This window comes from Arabidopsis thaliana, chromosome 2, assembly GCF_000001735.4.
Source record: "Arabidopsis thaliana chromosome 2, partial sequence".
NCBI lineage: Eukaryota > Viridiplantae > Streptophyta > Magnoliopsida > Brassicales > Brassicaceae > Arabidopsis > Arabidopsis thaliana.
In genome coordinates, this window is record NC_003071.7 from 6926995 (window position 1) to 6946764 (window position 19770).

At 36.5% G+C, this 19770-nt stretch overlaps 2 protein-coding genes, 1 long non-coding RNA gene and 2 pseudogenes across 7 annotated transcripts; 4 read left to right on the forward strand and 1 right to left on the reverse strand.

Moving 5' to 3' along the window:
• The first annotated feature begins 29 nt into the window (after window positions 1–29).
• On the forward strand, window positions 30–5797 carry AT2G15900 (phox domain-containing protein). Its single transcript, NM_127150.5, has 15 exons — window positions 30–495; window positions 764–1166; window positions 1271–1448; window positions 1549–1688; window positions 1856–2582; window positions 2745–2845; window positions 3000–3144; window positions 3227–3295; window positions 3388–3433; window positions 3645–4105; window positions 4338–4417; window positions 4524–4659; window positions 4921–5113; window positions 5193–5275; window positions 5419–5797. The coding sequence occupies exons 1-15, from the start codon at window positions 396–398 to the stop codon at window positions 5539–5541; spliced, it is 2985 nt and encodes a 994-aa protein (NP_179190.3). The 5' UTR covers window positions 30–395; the 3' UTR covers window positions 5542–5797.
• Window positions 5412–8520, reverse strand: AT2G15910 (CSL zinc finger domain-containing protein). 3 transcript variants are annotated; one of them, NM_127151.2, is made up of 5 exons: window positions 8103–8430; window positions 7537–7622; window positions 6524–6860; window positions 6282–6416; window positions 5412–6231 (listed from the first exon to the last, which is right to left on the reverse strand). In NM_127151.2, the coding sequence occupies exons 1-5, from the start codon at window positions 8337–8339 to the stop codon at window positions 5923–5925; spliced, it is 1104 nt and encodes a 367-aa protein (NP_179191.1). In that variant the 5' UTR covers window positions 8340–8430; the 3' UTR covers window positions 5412–5922. The 3 variants fall into 3 exon arrangements, with proteins under 3 accessions (NP_179191.1, NP_001189532.1, NP_001323775.1); NM_001202603.2 differs by lacking the exons at window positions 5412–6231; window positions 6282–6416; window positions 6524–6860; window positions 7537–7622 and adding an exon at window positions 7047–7509 and having other exon boundaries at window positions 8093–8520; NM_001335462.1 differs by lacking the exons at window positions 5412–6231; window positions 6282–6416; window positions 6524–6860 and having other exon boundaries at window positions 7047–7852; window positions 8093–8520.
• Window positions 7529–7799, forward strand: AT2G06525. The gene has a single exon (NR_140152.1). It is a non-coding gene; the product is annotated as an other RNA (long non-coding RNA).
• Window positions 8521–8944: 424 nt separating the features above from the next.
• On the forward strand, window positions 8945–13411 carry AT2G15920 (annotated as a pseudogene; the record flags this gene model as incomplete). The annotated part of the gene is made up of 1 exon: window positions 8945–13411.
• A 2508-nt stretch (window positions 13412–15919) lies between these two features.
• On the forward strand, window positions 15920–17800 carry AT2G15940 (annotated as a pseudogene; the record flags this gene model as incomplete). The annotated part of the gene is made up of 1 exon: window positions 15920–17800.
• Between the last annotated feature and the right edge of the window lie 1970 nt (window positions 17801–19770).

A 19770-nucleotide genomic window follows, 5' to 3' on the forward strand; every position in this document is an offset into this window, starting at 1 on the left:
GGTGCAACTAGAGAACATGTAATCGAATCCGAGACAAAACGACATCGTTTTGGTGTCCGTGCTATGTCCAGGACAATTGTCTCCGCAGTCTAATAAGAAAAAGAAAAAAAAGATTCCAGCCCAAAAAAAAAGCCAGATAGGTTGAAGAAGAATCCTCCATGTTTGATCATCATCATTACTCTTGATTCAAATCTCTACGATCTTTTGCCCAGCTTCACTTCAAATCTCCCAATTCTAGCATTTCAATTTCATCCCCAGTAGCTAGGGTTTTCAAGACGTCGACCTTCTGAGATTGAGAAAGCTAAATTTGGATCAAATTTCCTGACTGGTAATTTCGTTTGATTAGTCTCCAATTTCGGCGTTTTAGAACGTTCTAAGAAGAATTGAAGACGAAGATGAAGGCCATGGAGACTATACAGGATCTGATCGAAGAAGCTAAAGTACGAGCCGTATGGTGGTGCTTGTGCATCTTCTCCGTCACCTATTTCTTGACCCGTATGTCAAATTCTGAACCATATTCTCTTCGATTTCGCTGTTTCATGCTTCTCTCTGTTATTTCTAACTTCCTAAGTTTAGATAAGAACCTCTATAATGCTTCTCGTGAAGCTGCCGTGTTTAGGATGACTTTAACTTTGCAATTTCACTAAAACTATTAGTCTAAGTTTTTGGTTACTCTGTTCTTAGTTTCTTTGTTTGGAGTCGAGTTTCTCTATGGTGTTGGACTGTTGATTTTGTAAGATAATGTTTTTTGTTCTTCATGCAGATACAAGTATCTATTGGTGGCTGAATTTGCCAATTGCAATCCTCATTTGTGGCGGTGCGCGGTTTTTTTTTAACCATTTTGAGTTCAGATGGAAAGTTCCGGCGACTCCTAGGCAGAGTCAGTTGTCTTATCTTGAGAAGAAGCAGTTGTCTGTGAATGATCCACGTCTTTCTGGTATCCCACCTCCTCCAAGGTGGAAGAAGAAAATAGATTCTCCTGTTGTGGAAGCTGCGATTAATGATTTTATTGACAAGATCCTTAATGATTTCGTGGTGAATTTGTGGTACTCTTTGATTACTCCTGATAAAGAAGCGCCTGAACTTATACGTGCAGTGATCATGGATGCTCTTGGTGAGATTTCAGTTAGGGTGAAAGAGATCAATATTGTTGACTTGTTAACCAGGTACTGTTCTTTATTTCTCTTCAGTTAAGTTTTCACCAGAAAAAGTCTCGAGTTTGGATTGGATCATTACTTATGGATAATGAAATCAATGCTTTATTGTGTAGGGATATAGTTGATCTGATAGGTGATCATTTGGAAAGTTTTAGAAGAAACCAAGCTGCTATAGGTACTGATGTGATGAAAACTTTGTCATCTGAGGAGAGAGATGAAAGATTGAAATACCATCTTATGGCTTCTGGGGAACTCTATCCTGCACTCGTGTCACCTGAGAGTGAATACAAGGTATTAGCGATAGTCCTGATGAAATTTACGCGGCCGTGTTAGTTTCCCTCTTAATTTGGTTACTCTATATATAAATGCTCTTTGGTTTTTTTTTTAACAGGTTCTTCAGAAAATAGTTGCTGGCATATTATCTGTGGTTCTCAGACCACGAGAAGCTCAGTGCCCTCTTGTTCGAACAATAGCTAGAGAGATTGTTACTTGCTTGGTAATTCAACCTCTTTTGAATTTAGCATGCCCCGAGTAAGTTCTCTACCTGCCACTGTCTTCCAGAAAGTTATTTTTGCTATCAAAATTCCTTGACCAATGTGTATAATGCAAACTAGCTAGGAACAACTTTTGATTTTAGAATTTCTGTTGATAAAATCTAAACTATAGTAAGTTCTTTTTTTTTTTCTTGTCTGCACCAGGCGTATCAATGAAGTGTTTGAGATCATTATCAATCTTATTAAAGAAGGAAACTTTGAGCAGTTTACGGCGGAAGAGCAGAATGTAAATTCTGCCCCATTGTCAGCCTTCGATAGTCAAGCAAAAAATATGAATTTGACAAAAGCTATTGAGCAGAAATCACCAAACATAAATGACAGACACCCAGATCTACACGTTCAACAGCACTCTGCTGATTGGGCTCGGTCGCTAGAGGTTGCGACGCAAAGGAGAACAGAGGTTCTTAGACCTGAAAACCTTGAAAACATGTGGACGAAAGGAAGGAACTATCAAAAGAAGGAGTACAAAAAATCTCTGAAAAAGGGTTCTTCTACTGGAGCAAAAGAAAACGCAGTGGCGCAGTTACCCCCTAAAGTGAGCACTGATAAGCAGTCACAAGCACAGATGGCTGAGGAATTTAGTAAATCATCTTTACATGATGGAGGGCACCAGATTTATGAGGCTGATGTTAGAAAGGAATCTCGTTCAGATGGAAATAAAAATAGGCTTAAAAGATCCAATAGTACATCAGATCTTAATCTACGTCCTGAAACGAGTCTAGCACTCTTAGGAGTCAGTGAGGGGCCGCTAATCACAGAATTTTACACCACAGATTTTATCAAGCACAATGATAACTACATAAGTGATAATAAATCCCAAAGCATTGTTCTTCACAAAGAGGGTCAGCACTGCCTGAAGCTCAAATGTCGCGTAAGCTCCTGTCTTAATATTTACTGTTTCTTTATTTTTTTGGTTTCTGTGACACATCCACTTGACCTGTACATTTGCCTGTGTATGAGTTTGTGTGTGTTTTGCAAATAATTATGCTATGAGCTTAAGATTATTATATCTTATGTCTGTGTGTGGCTGCAGGTTCTTGGAGCTTATTTTGAGAAGCAAGGATCAAAATCATTTGCAGTATATTCTATTGCGGTGACAGATGTGGAAAACAAAACTTGGTTTGTTAAGAGAAGGTTATTTTCTTATCATTTCTGATAACGGGAAAATCGTATCAGTACATCATTGAAATTCTTTATTCATGCCACTAGCTTTTGATATATATTTTCGTCGTAAAAGGCACAAGATAGCTGCAACTTGATCGTAAAATATTTATTTGCTTCCCTTCAGATACAGTAATTTTGAGCGATTACATCGTCAACTCAAAGAAATCCCGAACTACAATTTACAGTTGCCTCCCAAGCGTATTTTCTCATCAAGCACCGAAGATGCTTTTGTTCATCGTCGCTGTATTCAGCTGGACAAGTATCTACAAGTATTATTTATCCCCATAGCAATTTTAAAACATAGTTACCATCAACATTCTCTTATAAGGAACATTTTTTCCTTGTCTGCAGGATCTCTTGTGTATAGCTAATGTTGCTGAACAGCATGAAGTTTGGGATTTTCTAAGCGCAGCCTCTAAGGTGTGGATCTGATTAACTTCCGTCCCCAAATTTCATTACTTTCTATTTTCATTAGGTGGATTTTCTAATGATTGTCGTTTTTCATACTGTAGAATTATTCTTTTGGAAAGTCTTCATCAGTGATGAAAACTCTTGCAGGTATTGTTTACTGCTGTTTTAGTAACATGTAGCTGTATACAAAATTCAGCCCTCGCTTTCTATTCCATTAATACATTTTTTTTAATCCGTCATGTTATGCTAAAAAAATGAATTCTGGGAAAACGATCAGAATGAAGTGAGAAGTGTATATTGTGTTATGTGGTTGCTTTACTTTTCCATTTTACTAAAAAAAATTCTTGGAATTGAGCAGTCAATGTTGATGATGCCATGGACGATATTGTACGTCAGTTCAAAGGTGTCTCAGATGGCCTTATGCGCAAGGTTGTAGGATCTCCACTTGATGAACATGATCATGCTCCTACCCGCCACCTCTCCTGGAGTGTAAATGAAATAAGCACTCAGCTCTCTAGGGAAAGCGCAACTGAATCTATGCACAGCAGCATTTCTGATACTGAAGACATCGACAAACTTGGAGAGAACACTCAAGGGGAAGGTAGATTTGATTCAGAAGCCAATGGGTGGCACTCAGATAATGAATTGGACTCTAAGTATGTTCCACCGAGAGTGGTTAGACGTCTTGGAGAGCCTGAGAGTTCGCCCTCAGAGAAGGAAAATGATTTTAAGGCAAAATCTCAAGTTAGGGGGTCCACCGATTTTCAGCATGCTGATCCATTGACAGCTTTAGTCCAAAATCCCCATGGCATACCCGAGGTACACCATATACCCCTAAAGTCTTATGTACGTTGATTAGACTTTGTCACTAGGCTTATATATGTGCCCTGGCTAAAATATTTCATGACTACATGCACTGCCTTTCACGCACCTGAAATTGAAGTATCCTTAATGATGCATATCTCCAAAGAGATTTTAAGTTATTAGCCTACTTTTTTGGGATCGTCTAATTTTGATTAACGTCATTCTTATCCTCTGCTTTTCATCACAGTGGATGCCACCCAATGTCAGTGTGCCAATTTTGAACTTAGTTGATAAAGTGTTTCAGTTAAATAGAAGAGGTTGGTTAAGGTGAGACAAAGTAGTTATTCTTTCTGATTATATTTGTCTTCGATCATGCTATCTATTCTATTTGACTTGGTTCTGTTTTTGAATAATCTTAATGGTGTCATTATAGGAGGCAAGTTTTCTGGATATCAAAGCAAATATTACAATTAGTTATGGAAGATGCTGTGGATGACTTGCTCATGAGGGAGATATGTTGGCTGCGGAATGAAGACACAATTGCTCAAGGAATTCGTTGGGCTCAAGATGTAAGAACTGGGGTTTCTCTGATTTCGTTCAGTAGTTAACTGAATCTACTGTACTCTTAGAGATCCTGCTATCATGTTTTGATCATTCGCTCAAACCTATTATATAACTCAAGTAGAAAAGCGGTGATCATTCAGGGAAAGCATTATGCCAGATATTTCTAGTTTACTTTGATTGTTGCAGGAAGGCAGAGCAAATAATAGTACTAGTAAAGTGATCGCTCTTTTTTTTTGCTTACAATCTTATTTGCATTTTTTCTCCAGATTCTATGGCCAAATGGTGTATTCTTTACCAGATTGAATGATAGTCAAGAGGCATCAGATGAGACCGACCCTAGTGAAAAAACTTACCAAATGGCAGGCCAACTTGGTGGCATGAAGGTGACTAAACCCAGTTCCTTTGAGCAGCAACTCGAGGCTTTTCGTAGAGCTAGTGAAATAAAAAAATTCCTTTTCGGTGAGTATCTTAGGCTCCTCCAGTTGACGTATTGAGTTAGTTTAGTCTCAGTGGAAGTAACATTTTGGTGTTTGATCAGATGGCGCCCCAACAGCCTTAGTGAGTTTGGTAGGGCACAATCAGTACAGGAGATGTGCAAGAGACATTTTCTATTTCACTCAGGTTAGGATTCCTCTGTGTCACACATTCTTATAAGCTTTTTTTTTTTTCTTTTTTTCTTTTGGTGTTAAAGGTATCACTAAGTTGTTGCATCATCATCCATCGTTAGCCTGACTAATAGTTGACACATAAATCATCTATCGCAGTCAAACATATGCATAAAGCAACTCACATTTGCAATACTGGAGCTGCTACTCCGATCGGTATTCCCCGAGCTGCAAGATCTTCTAAGAGACATAAGGGAGAATCCGCAAGGTCGGTCAGAGTAATAACACATGTTTATATGGAGGAGGTAGCCTATGATTGGATTGAACCAGTTTTTATCTTTCTCTATGTTAATTTTTGATCTTTCGTTTCTTGGGGATTTTTTGGGGTCCTTCTTAATATTCTTCATGTGTATAAAAACAAGTGCTAGTATCAATATTGAGGGTTTTGAATACAACAATGATGACAAAAGGGTTCTGTATATAAAACCTCTTGTGTGTGGAAAATAGTCATTCAAATGTAGTTTTTGTTTGTAAACTTGGAAAAAAATTACTTGGAGGTTCCATTTATTTGCTTCATCATTGTAACTCGTTGCGAAAACATGGAAGTTCAAAACCTATCTAGGAACCTCGATTACATAGTACCTGCGTTACACTTTTTCTCTCTTACAGCAGCCCACCACTCAGAGAGTCTACAGCGTTTGCGTAGAGGTCAGTAAGCGAGTACTGCCTCAGATTGTTTACCTCGTACCAAGTGTTCAATGACTCGAGGTTTCTGTCTGTTCCCGAAAACGCGACCTGAATTCCAATGTTGCAGTTAGCTTGACCTCCATTAGCCTTACACTTTGAAGTTGGAACCGCGCAATCCGTCCCATTCAGGCACACAGAAGAAGAAGATCCTGTTCCTTTGCACAAATCGCATCCGAAGCTCTTCCAGAACAGATTCTGCAACACTCCCTTCTGAAATTCCAGTACCTGCAATGCAGTTGCCAATTCAGCGATGCAGTGCTCTATTGTATGTTTACCAAGGGGCTTAGGGTTAATTTCATTACAAGTGTGAAAGCTGTGATTGTGTTGCTTCCATCTGCAACCTTCACAGGATATGATCTTGCTGCATATTTTGAGCCCGCGAATCCCACCATGAATCCACCTGCTTCACTCTTCTCACAAGACACATCCCAATGAAAAAATGGCATTCATAAGCTTTACTTGTTTATTCTTTGTGATTATGTCCCAATGAGATTTTATAACATAGTGTAAGACTTACCGGGTTAAACTTACTTGTGTCGATGGAGAGAAGAGAGATCTCGTCAACCTTAGGTCTAAAAAGCGCAAGCTGCGCCATTTTCGCAGCTAAACCGAGACGAGTATCACAGGGAGAAAGCTGGACTTGGTCAAGAAAAAAAGCTTCTTTGCTAGAGATGGCAATACCAATGGTGAAACCATCTCCTTTGCTTATTTGTGTATCTGAACATGGACTGTACACCGGATTATTGTCCGCTGCTCCAACCCAATCATCCACCATCATCACAATCATCATTATCATCATGATGGTTGTTGAATTCCTCATTCTTAGCTTTGTTTTCTTCTTTCCCAAGAAAACCCTATGAACATAATTTATCACCAATGGTATAATGGTTTTAACACAATAATTAGCTTTGATAGACGACGTACCTTCAAAATACAGAACTAGTGATCCGATCTTACGAAGAACCTATAAGAATCTCTGAATGAAATTCTTTCTAGGTTAAGGATGTTACAAAAGGAAATGAAATTATGGAGATTAGACGCGCCAAACGGTTACTACGGCTGTAAAATTGGATCTGTGTCTCCCAAATTAGTCATTTCTTAAAAACCAAATAAAGTAATTGGTTTAACTTTACTGTCACCAATAGAGAGTTTCGACTCAATTGCTTACATTGGTTAAATCTGATAATATTGATTCCTTGTTATCTATGTGTATCATTGTAACGTTCTTTAATGATGGTGAAAGGGTTTGAAATGTCTCTTAGTTTCACTGATAGTCTTCTTGTCAAAGAAGCATTGTAGCCATAGAAACCTTTTCAAAACCAAAACAGAGCCTACTCTAGAAAACATCAAGAATTCGGTATTAATAAATCAGTAACACAACACTCTCTTTCCCTCTCTCTATATGTGGTTAATGTAACACACTTTCATATGCTTTCCAAAACAGCAGATAAATCTCTTCTGCAGTGGTTGTTGAACAATCTTCTAATCAATTCCATGACTATCCTGCAAAGAAGCAACATATACACTCACATAAGTAATCCGAAAAAAGCAGCAGAGGTGTTTTCGTCATGATTGCAGATTGTCTTCTTATCAGTAAATTGCAAATACTTCCTTCTCTACATACCATTAACAACACTAAGAGCTCATATCGTTTTGAATCCTAACTCCAAGGCAACTCATACCGTTTCTCGAACGTTCTGATATCGGTAACATCCAACACAAGTGCAACAAATATTTCCGAAAACGAAGCAAAATTCTTCTCCTATATCATCGGCCATAACTTTTGACATCCATGTTTCTACTAAGAGATGGTTCCTCAATGAGCTAATTGAAACATTCTTGTATTCTTCAAGATCAAAACATAATAATGACTTAAGTACTAGTACCAGCTCAAACATGAAACATATGCACAATCATATCTACCTAAAGCTTGAACAACTGACACCAACAATCATATCTACCTCTCAACAATCCAACGACATAGCTTTTCATGAACCAAGCTCCAATTCTATATCACACAATCCAGTTTCTACAAAATCCCCCAAAAAAAAAAAAAAAACTTTCAATCAGATGGAAGATTTGTTACCTTAGGCAACGGCCACAGGGTGACGAGTTTTAGGTTCGTTATTCTTCTTCGTATCGTTTTGAAAATCTTCCATATTGTAGATGACGGTGATATAAAGAGAACAACTTGGGCAATTCGCGATCTCTTCGCCGAGCCGGAGATCTTCTTTCGTAATCTGGAACAAATCACCACAAGGACAAGGATACGTGTACGCTTGAATCTCTTCGTTCCACTCCATATCCTCTATCTCAACATCGTCGTACGACATCGCTTACGCTTCCGATTGAGAAGCGTTGTATGTATAGATTGGAAGCGTTTCCAGCGTTAGCTATGTTCGGGAAAAAAAAACAGGAGGAAACGGCGATTAGGTTTTTTTAGGGGGAAGAAGAAGATGACTCCTCGATGAAAATTACAAATTTACCCCTATTCGTTTTAAGTAAATAAAAAACTAATTCGTGCGGAGTTATTCGAACTGGCCACCTGTGAAGTCTTAAAATCCTCTAGTACCACTACACAACAAATAAAATTTGTATTAATTTCGATTAATTACATTATATAACCCTAACGTTTAGATTTTGAAATTAGTTTTCAACTAATTTATGATTTTATTTTTGATATGTATATATAATTACGATTCAAACACGTACCCGCTTCCTAAATTTTTTCAAAAACTCGCTTTTACGCTTCCAAACGCTTCCGCTTCTATCAGAGAGTGTTGGTTTATTTATGTGGTTTAGTTGATTATGTATTTCGGTTATGTTAACAGGTTGTATAGTCATAGTATATATACTTGTACAAATACATTTTACAGAGTTAATGAGAAAATATTTTCATCAATCTCTAACAAACTCTCTCATCTCTCTCAATCGTAATATGGTATCAGAGCCATCAACGCTCAAACTCCATTGTTTCTCGATCTGATTTCTTCATTTTCAAGCTCACGATCGTCTTCTCCATTGCTCAAGCTCAAGATCCAATGGTGACAGTAGCTCGAGTGACGTGAAAATCAACTCGATCGAAGTCAGGAACAAGTTCAGCTCGCAAACAGTCGCGATCCACCGGCATTGATGATTCTCCTCTGAATTCTCCTCAAGTTGCTAGATCCAAGACTTCTAGAGCTTCGCGAGTCATCGTTTCACCGAAATCAAGTGATCCAACTCAATCACCGTTCTTCTTGCACAGTGCCGATCATCCAGGTTTGAATATCATCTCTCATCGTCTTGATGAAACGAACTATGGAGATTGGAATGTTGCAATGCTCATTTCGTTAGATGTTAAGAACAAATCTGGATTTATAGATGGAACTCTGCCTCGTCCTTTAGAAACGGATAAGAACTTTTGTCTATGGTCTAGATGTAATAGCATGGTAAAATCTTGGCTTCTCAATTATGTGTCTCCTCAGATCTGTAGAAGTATTCTTCGTATGAATGATGCTTCAGATATATGGCGTGATCTCAATAGTCGATTCAATATGACTAATCTTCCACGTACATATAATCTTACTCAAGAGATTCAGGATTTGCGTCAAGGTACTTTGTCTTTGTCCGAGTACTATACTCGTCTCAAGACATTGTGGGATCAATTAGATAGTACAGAGGAGTTGGATGATCCTTGTACGTGTGGTAAAGCTCTTCGTCTGCAACAGAAGGCAAAAAAGAGCTAAGATAGTGAAGTTTTTAGCTGGTTTGAATGAGTCTTATGCTATTATTCGCAGACAGATTATTGCTAAGAAGATACTTCCGAGTTTAGCAGAGGTGTATCACATTGTGGATCAAGACAATAGTCAACAAGGATTTTCAAATGTGGTTGCTCGACCAGCTGCTTTCCAAGTGTCTGAAGTCACTATTACTAATAGCATTGATCCCACTATCTACTATGTTCAGAATGGTCCTAATAAGGGGAGATCGATGTGTTCTTTCTGTAATAGGGTTGGTCACATTGCAGAGAGATGTTATAAGAAGCATGGATTTCCTCCACGTTTTACTCCTAAGGGTAAGGTTGGTGATAAAACACAGAAACCAAAACCTGTTGCTTCTAATGTTGCTTTGGCTACGACAGAATCTAATGATACTCATTCTGGTCTAAAGAGTTTGGTGGGCAATCTGAGCAAAGAACAACTTCAACAGTTCATTGCTATGTTTAGCTCTCAACTTCAGCCTCAACCTCACAGTAATTCTGCAGTAGCTAGCTCATCTCAAGCTGATAACATTGGTATTTCTTTCTCTCCTTCCACCTATAGTTTTATTGGGATTTTGACTGTTGCTCAACATACTCTTTCCTCTAAAACATGGGTGATAGATTCAGGAGCTATACATCATGTGAATCTGTTGTTGACTTTGAATACATCTGTTTTGAGCTCAGTGAATTTACCAGCTGGTCCCACTGTGAAGATTAGTGGAGTTGGTACTTTGAGACTCAATGATGATAATCTTCTCAAGAATGTTTTATTCATACCTGAATTTTGTCTTAATCTGATGAGTATAAGTTCATTGACAGATGATATTGGTTCAAGAGTGATATTTAATCAACATGCTTGTGAAATTCAGGATCTTATCAAGGGCCGGATGCTTGGTCACGGTAGGAGAGTGGCTAATCTTTATGTCATGGATGTTGAAGATACAAATGTTTCAGTGAATGCAATTGTGGATATCAGTACGTGGCATAACAGACTCGGTCATGCTTCTCTACAAAGACTGGATGTTATTTCAGAATCATTGGGAACTACTAAACACAAGAATAAAGGATCAGATTATTGTCATGTTTGTCATCTAGCTAAGCAGAGAAAGTTGTCTTTCCCTTCTCAGAATAATGTTTGAAATGAGATTTTTGAGATGTTACACATTGATATTTGAGGGCCTTTCTCAGTTGAAATAGTGGATGGTTATAAATATTTCTTGACAACTATAATAGTTGATGATCATTCTCGTGCAACATGGATTTATTTGCTCAAAACTAAGTCTGAAGTTCTTACAATATTTTCTGATTTCATTAAGCAAGTGGAGAATCATTATAAGGTTAAAGTGAAAGTTGTAAGATCTGACAATGCTCCATAACTGCGTTTTACACGTTTGTATCAACAGAAAGGGATTATGGCTTTTCATTCTTGTCCAGAGACTCCATAACAGAACTCGGTTGTAGAACGTAAACATCAGCACATTCTTAATGTGGCAAAGGCTCTCATGTTTCAATCTCAGGTACCACTTTCTCTATTGGGTGAATGTGTCTTAACAACTGTTTTCCTTATCAACAGGACACCTTCAAAGCTTCTTTCAAATAAGACTTCTTATGAGATTCTCAATGGTACTACTCCTTAGTATGGACAGCTCAGAACATTTGGTTGCTTATGTTACAGTTCTACATCACCGAAGCAAAGACATAAGTTTCAGCCTCGATCAAAAGCTTGTATCTTCTTGGGATACCCGTCTGGTTATAAAACCTATAAATTTATGGATTTGGAGTGTAATGCCATCTTTATTTCCAGAAATGTGGTGTTTCATGAGGAGGTGTTTCCTTTGGCTGGTACCAAGAAGTCAGAAGATTCTCTGAAATTGTGTGCACATTAGTTCATGTGCCTTCAGGTATTCAACAATCTTCTTTCTCTTCTCTTCCATCACAAATTTCTGATCTACCACCACAAATTTCTTCACAGAGAGTTAGGAAACCTTCTACTCATCTGTCAGATTATGTTTGCAAGAATACGCAATCTGATCAAAAATATCCTATATCTTCTACTATCTCTTATTCTCAAATTTCTCCATCTCACATGTGTTATATCGATAATATCACAAAAATTCTTATTTCCACCAATTTTCCTGAGGCACAAGGCACTAAAGAATGGTGTGAAGCTGTTGATGTTGAGATTGGTGCTATGGAATCTACGAATAAATGGGAGATTACTACATTACCAAAGGATAAGAAGGCAGTGGGTTGTAAATGGGTGTTTACTTTGAAAATTTTGGCAGATGGTAGTCTTGAGAGGTATAAGGCTAGACTGGTTGCTAAGGGTTATACTCAAAAGGAGGGTCTTGATTATACGAATACATTTTCTCCAGTTGCTAAGATGACAACGATCAAGTTGCTGTTAAAGATATATGCTTCTAAGAAATGGTTTCTGAAACAGCTTGATGTGTCTAATTCTTTCTTGAATGGGGAGTTGGAGGAAGAAATATACATGAAGTTACCTGAAGGATCTGCTGAGAGAAAGGGTATTATCTTACCATCAAATGCAGTTTGTCGTTTAAAAAGGTCCATTTATGGTTTGAAACAGGCTTCTAGACAATGGTTTAAGAAATTTTCCGCATCTTTACTCAGTTTGGGATTCTTCAAAATACATGGAGATCACACACTGTTTCTCATAGATTGTGGAGGTGAGTATGTGGTTGTGTTGGTGTTGGTGTATGTTGATGATATTGTCATTGCTAGTACTAATGAGGATTTACATAATCTTTTCAAGTTAAGAGACCTTGGAGATTTGAAGTATTTTTTGTGTTTGGAAATTTCTAGAACTGAAGTAGGCATCTCATTATGTCACAGAAAAAATGCTTGGGAGTTGTTGGCATCTATTGGTATGATTAACTGCAAACCTGTTTCAGTTCCAATGATTACAAATGTGAAACTGATGAAAGCTGATGGTGAGTTACTTGAGGATAGAGAACAGTATCGTCGTATTGTTGGAAAGTTGATGGATTTGACTATAACTAGGCCGGATATCACTTTGCGGTGAACATGTTATGTCAATTCTCTTCTACACCTAGGACTACTCATCTTCAAGCTGCTCACAGAGTTCTTCAATATATTAAAGGCATTGTTGGTCAAGGCTTATTCTATTCTGCTTCATCTGATCTTACTCTGAAAGGATTTGCAGATTCAGATTGGGTTTCTTGTGCTGATAGTCGTCGCTCTACTACTGGTTTCACTATGTTTGTTGGTGATTCACTCATATCATTGAGATCTAAGAAGCAACGTGTTGTTTCTCGATCATCAGCTGAGGCTGAATATAGAGCGCTTGCACTTGCTACTTGTGAGCTGGTATCGTTACATACATTGCTCGTTTCTTTGACGGCTGCTACTTCAGTTCCTATCTTGTTTTCAAACAGTACAACCGCGATCTATATAGCAATCAATCCTGTCTTCCACGAGAGAACAAAGCATACTGAAATTGATTGCAACACCGTGCGAGAAAAGGTAGATGATGGTGAGTTAAAGTTGCTACACGTTCGCACGGAAGATCAAGTAGCTGATATCATGACTAAACCTCTGTCCCCTCACCAATTTGAACATCTTAAGTTCAAGATGAGTATTCTCAACATCTTTGAATCCTCATCTTCAGGGGGCATATGAGAAAGTGTTGGTTTATTTATGTGGTTTAGTTGATTATGTATTTCGGTTATGTTAACGGGTTGTATAGTCATAGTATATGTACTTGTACAAATACATTTTACAGAGTTAATGAGAAAATATCTCCATCAATCTCTAACAAACTCTCTCATCTCTCTCAATCGTAATAGCTTTCGCTTCCGCGTTCCCGCTTCCGATTCCATGCAACTTAAATATGGGAAGTTAAGAAAGATGAGAATTATATATTTTATAATATTTTCGATTAAGTCCTCAATGTTTGTAAGATATTAGTAAACAACCTCGAAGTATTTTACTTTTACATTGTTTTTCACAAGAATCAATTGAACAAATAGTTTTGGATAATTACATTATATTTCTTAAATGTTTACTAATTTACGAAGTAAATACTAGTTAGACTAAAATAAAAATTAATGTTAGAAAATTCGACAAAAATTTATATATATGGTTGAGTATTGATTCCATTTAGTTCTCTATGATGACTAAAGAGATAATTTTTTACTACTCGAATTAATATGACAAAAAATTTATAAGTGATATTATCTTACAATTGCCAGTATATATATGTATATATTTTGCACAATGTCAAAATTACAAAGTCACAAAACCAAACAAACATATAAATATCGTCAAAGTAAGATGCAATTGTAAGTTTTTACATGTTGGCTTGAAGAGACGCGAATTTGCTTCGAATTGAGATACTAAAATAATTTATAAGATAAATTGTTTTTATTTACAAAAATTAACACAATATTATATGTTAAATATCATATTCAAAAACCTTATAAGATCTCGAAAAACATTTTTATATCCATTTTTGAGATTTTTTGTTTAAAATATGTTTTTTTACCATTTATTGAAATATTTACACTCTATGGAGATTGTCTTTAAATTTAGTTTTTTTTTTCTTATCCCATTAATGAAATTATTTGAAAACAAAAATAAAAATCTTAAATTAATCTTGATAAAAGGAAAATATACTGTTTAAAATATTTTTTAACATAATGTTTTTTAAATGTCCTATTCTGTTTTGGGTTAAAGCCTATATTAATTGACATATTCACAATTTAGTCCATATACTTTCTTTTGTTCTACATATAAGAAAACAAACAAAGAGTTTCTGAAGAGAAAAAAAATAATTAAAAAAAGTGATTCAAATCCGGCCACCGTCATTGTCGCCGTGACAAGCACCACCGTCTCTGAAGCTTCAATCTACTTAATGATGCAAAGCTTCCACCATTAGCAGCAGCAGCTGATTTTGTTGTTCTCGTCAGCTTTACCAACTGACGCCTCCGCTTCTCTTCTACCTTTAACGTCTTCTTTTCAAAGAGAGGCCGCCCTATCTAGTAATTGCAAACACATTTGGTATGTCATGAAGTTGTTGTTATCAGCCAGTCATTGATTAGTGTTAGAATGCGGGCTCAAAAGTTTGAAACATGCATGTCTACAAAAGGTGTTCAAGATTAAACGTTGTGGTTGTGTTATCGAGGTATGATCTTTGGAAAATCAAGAGACAGATCCAATTCCTATTACCGACTCATCTTCATCTTCTTACCATTACTTTTAGTGCGCTCCAAACGCTAGAGGTTTTGTTGCAATCATCAACAGAACATGATGATTAAGGATGTTAATATGGGCTTATAATTTAGGATCGGCCCGAGTCCGTTAAAAAAATATAAGCCCTAACCCTAATAAAATTAAATAAAAGATTTTGGGCTAAGATAAGGCTATACTCAAATTGTTATGGGCTAAAATAGGGTTGGCCCTATTACACTCTTTTATTATTCTCTGTTTTTTTTTTTTTCTTCTCTTTCTCCCAAACGCTCTTCTTCTTCGATCTCTTCTTCTTCAATCTCTTCTTATTTGATTTCTTCTCTGAAACCATAAGAGTTGAAGATTTGATCTGACTATATAGAGAAACAGAAGCTTGGTGAAGTAGCAACAACCCTAATTTTTCAATCCCTAAAGGTGAAGTTTTTGTTCTTCTTTTTCTTTGATTCTACTCTTTTTCGTCACAATAGCAAAATAGTGATCTGGGTTGGCATTTTTATTGAAGGATTTTGGTGGGTTCGTGTTAGATTTTGGTGGGTTTAGGTTGGTGTTGGGTTTGGGTTCGTGTCAGATTTTAATTTTAGAGATTCATGTATGTATTTGATCTTAATTAGCTTTGATGATACTCATATCCAACTAGTATATTTGTACGTTGATGGTTTTTACTAAATATCTACTCTTCTGCTATCTAGGAACATAGCTTAAGCTATGTTTAGGGTTTAGTTATGCAGCAAGTTTATTGGAGATCCATGTTACTTAGTGTCTTGCAGGCCTATGATGATGCGAGAACTTTGAGTCAAATACTAGTTGGATTTTACTAAAGTCTTTATTTAAGACTTAGCTATGACTTTATGTTGATGTAATTAAAATTTGTTATGTAGTATGGATCAGCAATCACTGGAAAGAATTGCTCTTCTAGAAGCTGAAAACGAACGCACGAAGATGGAGATGAATGCTGAAGTTGAAACTCAAGGGCAGAACCAAACAGAAAGTGTCACTCAACCATGTCAACGAGCTAAACGGGTACGTAAAAAACAGAGAGCTTTGTGTTGGGACGAATTTACATCCGTAGGAATAGAGGAAGATGGAAAAGAAAGGGCTAGATGTCACCATTGTGGTATTAAGTTGGTAGTAGAAAAGTCATATGGAACATCAACAATGAACCGCCATCTAACACTTTGCCCCGAAAGGCCTCAGCCTGAAACTAGACCTAAGAATGATCATAAAGTTGATCGAGAGATGACTTCTGAGATAATAATATATCATGATATGCCTTTTCGATATGTTGAATATGAAAAGGTGAGGGCTAGAGATAAATTTTTAAACCCGGATTGTCAACCTATATGTATACAAACAGCTGCACTCGATGTGTTTAAGAGATTTGAGATAGAGAAAGCTAAGTTGATAGATGTTTTCGCTAAACACAACGGTCGGGTGTGTTTAACAGCAGATTTATGGTCGTCTCGAAGTACAGTGACAGGATATATTTGTGTAACTTCACATTATATTGATGAATCATGGAGGCTAAACAATAAGATATTAGCTTTTTGTGATCTTAAGCCTCCAAACAATGGTGAGGAAATAGCTAAGAAAGTTTATGATTGCTTGAAAGAATGGGGTTTGGAGAAAAAGATATTAACTATCAGGCTGGATAATGCTTCTGCGAACACTAGTATGCAAACTATTCTTAAGCATCGACTTCAGAGTGGTAATGGGCTATTGTGTGGAGGAAATTTTTTGAATGTGAGGTGTTGTGCACATATATTGAATCTGATTGTGCAAGCCGGGTTAGAATTAGCGAGTGGTCTGTTGGAGAATATCAGAGAGAGTGTAAAGTTTGTAAAAGCAAGTGAGTCAAGGAAAGATTCGTTTGCAACTTGCTTAGAGTGCGTAGGGATCAAGAGTGGAGCTGGGTTGTCTCTAGATGTCTCCACTCGTTGGAATTCAACCTATGAAATGCTAGCAAGAGCTTTAAAATTCAGAAAAGCATTTGCTATTTTGAATTTGTATGAAAGAGGTTATTGTTCTTTGCCTACAGAAGAAGAGTGGGATCGTTGAACTGTGGAAAATTGAGTTGTTGTTGATGAAATATGCTAATTGTGATGATGTTGATGTAAGAGAAATGGCTAAGAAGATGCAAAGGAAATTTGCAAAGTATTGGAATGAATATAGTGTTATTCTAGCTATGGGAGCTGCCTTAGATCCAAGACTAAAGTTGCAGATACTTAAGTCAGCTTATAACAAAGTGGATCCCGTCACGGCCGAGGGAAAAGTTGATATTGTGAGGAATAATCTGATTTCGCTTTATGAAGAATACCAAACTAAATCTGCAAGTTCTTCGAACTCTTCAACCACACTTACTCCACACGAGCTTCTCAATGAATCGCCACTTGAAGCAGATGTGAATGATGTAAGTATAATAATATATTTGAATATCTTTTACTAGTTCTTGTTTTTGTTTAACTAATTTTGTGTGTATTTGTGTATTTACAGGATCTTTTTGAGCTTGAAAGTAGTCTCATATCTGCTTCAAAAAGTACCAAGTCAACTTTGGAAATCTATTTGGATGATGAACCAAAATTAGAGATGAAGACTTTCTCTCACATGGAAATTTTAAACTTTTGGAAAGAGAATCAACATAGGTATGGTGATTTAGCTTCAATGGCATCTGATTTGTTAGTATCCCAATCACCACAGTAGCATCAGAGTCTGCTTTCAGCGTTGGAGGATGGGTGTTAAATCTTTTTAGGAATCGTCTTCTTCCCCAAATGTGCAAGCATTAATTTGCACCCGCAATTGGCTTCGTGGATATGCAGATCTTGAAGGTAAAATTGTAATTTGAAGTTACTAACTTATATGAATCATTCTCTTAATTTAACTTGTATCATTAAATTGCAGGAGACATCGAAGAACTTTTTGCTGAAGAAGATAATGATGCTACAAAGATGACAAGTAGTTCAGGAGTTGGAGATTCTAACATATGATGAGAAGTTTTTTTTGCTCAGTTTTTTTTGGACAAATATCGGTAACAATGTTTTATATTTCAGCAAAATGACAAGAAACAATGTTTTATATTTCAGCAAAACAATAGTGTTATTATCTTATAATTGTTTTTGTTTGAAAAACCTTTCTCTTTAAATATAAAGAAAAAACTTAAGGGCTACAAAGGGCCAGAAAAGGGCTCAACCCTGTTTTAATTTTTTTAGGGCTTAAAAAGGGGTAGGGCTCACTTAGGGCTGAGCTTTAAATAAATAGGGCTGGGTTGGGCTGGGAAACCTTTTTTAACATCCCTAATGATGATGATAAGAGATGCGTTTTAAGCTTTTTGGGGAGTCTTTTTTTTTTGGTGGAATGAGGGAGACTATGTCTCCCATTTTATTAAAGAAAACTAAAAGAAATTACAATCTAACAAGTCGCAGGCATGAGAGCCCTCTAGCGTCATCCAGCATAATCGAATTAACAAAATCTGGCTTAGTATAAAAAAAATGAAAACCTAAAGGAAGAGAGAACGCATAGTTTGCTAACCCATCCGCAAGGCGGTTAGCCTCCCTATACACGTATGAAACTCGGATTATCCAGTCCTTTGAAATGAAGCCATAGCACAACCGTACTAGGAAAGACAGTGGATGTGCATCGCTAATCCCTGTCGTCAAAAAGCCCACCACAATCTCAGAATCCACCTCAAGCCTGACTCTCGGAGATCGTCGTTCCCAAGCCATGTATAACCTATAGTAAACACCCCATAGCTTTTCGGGGAGTCTTGGATAGAGTTAAAATCATCTATACCATTTCTCCTAAGCTTTTTGATGCAGTGGCGCAACATTAAACCCCAATCTCATTTTCTTCAGTCTGCAGTTTGGTTTATAAATAAACTATCTATCACTTGATTAATAAATTAATCAAAGATTTTTGTTGATAATTTGGGTTTAACTGGATAAAAGGGTTAAACCACCAGACTCTGTCAACAGTAGGGAATAAATATCATCTTTATCTTTTATGTTTTCATAATAAGTATGAGCAGCCTCAATACTCATATTACATTTTCAATTTTCAACAAAATTGTTAATAGGAGAAGACTAAGTATAATACTATTCAACAACTGTTCAATAAAACAAAAACTAGGAAACAAATGGATTCAACAAGTAAAGGATGATAAGAGTTGAAAACTCATATATATCTAACTATCTCTTTATTATTAAAAGGGAAGTACAAATTGAAATTTTGTCTAATTTGGCCTTAATTTAGATTTCAATTTTGGATTTTGTTCTTTGCTATTTAAAATCATTAAGGATAATTTGGTCTTAACAATCTCCTAAACTTTACATGATCCGATTCAATCTAAACCGTTCAATAAAATTAATTTCCTTCAATCTAAAATGTTCAACAAAAATAAGGAATCTATGTCGTTTTTGAAATCAAAGTATGATCACATTCCATCCCTGAAAATACTATATTCAATCACGAAATCAATAATCAATAATATTCAAATTATATATTACGATTCTTCACTAATCACTAGAAATTTATATTTATAAATTTAAGATATTAAATTTATTCAAATATTTAGTATAAGAACCAAATAAACCGATTGCCCGCGGTAAACTGCTGGTTAAAGTTATTATTATTTGAGAAGGACTTTGAATTTGATACATCTAACTATTGGCAAGTGGGGTTGGGAAAAAAAGAATAAGATAAGACAATAGGATTCGCTTGGGCCAGACCATATCCAAATGCAACGAATAAAGCAATATAGATATTAACGACACGTCACTACAAATATCACAAAGATATGA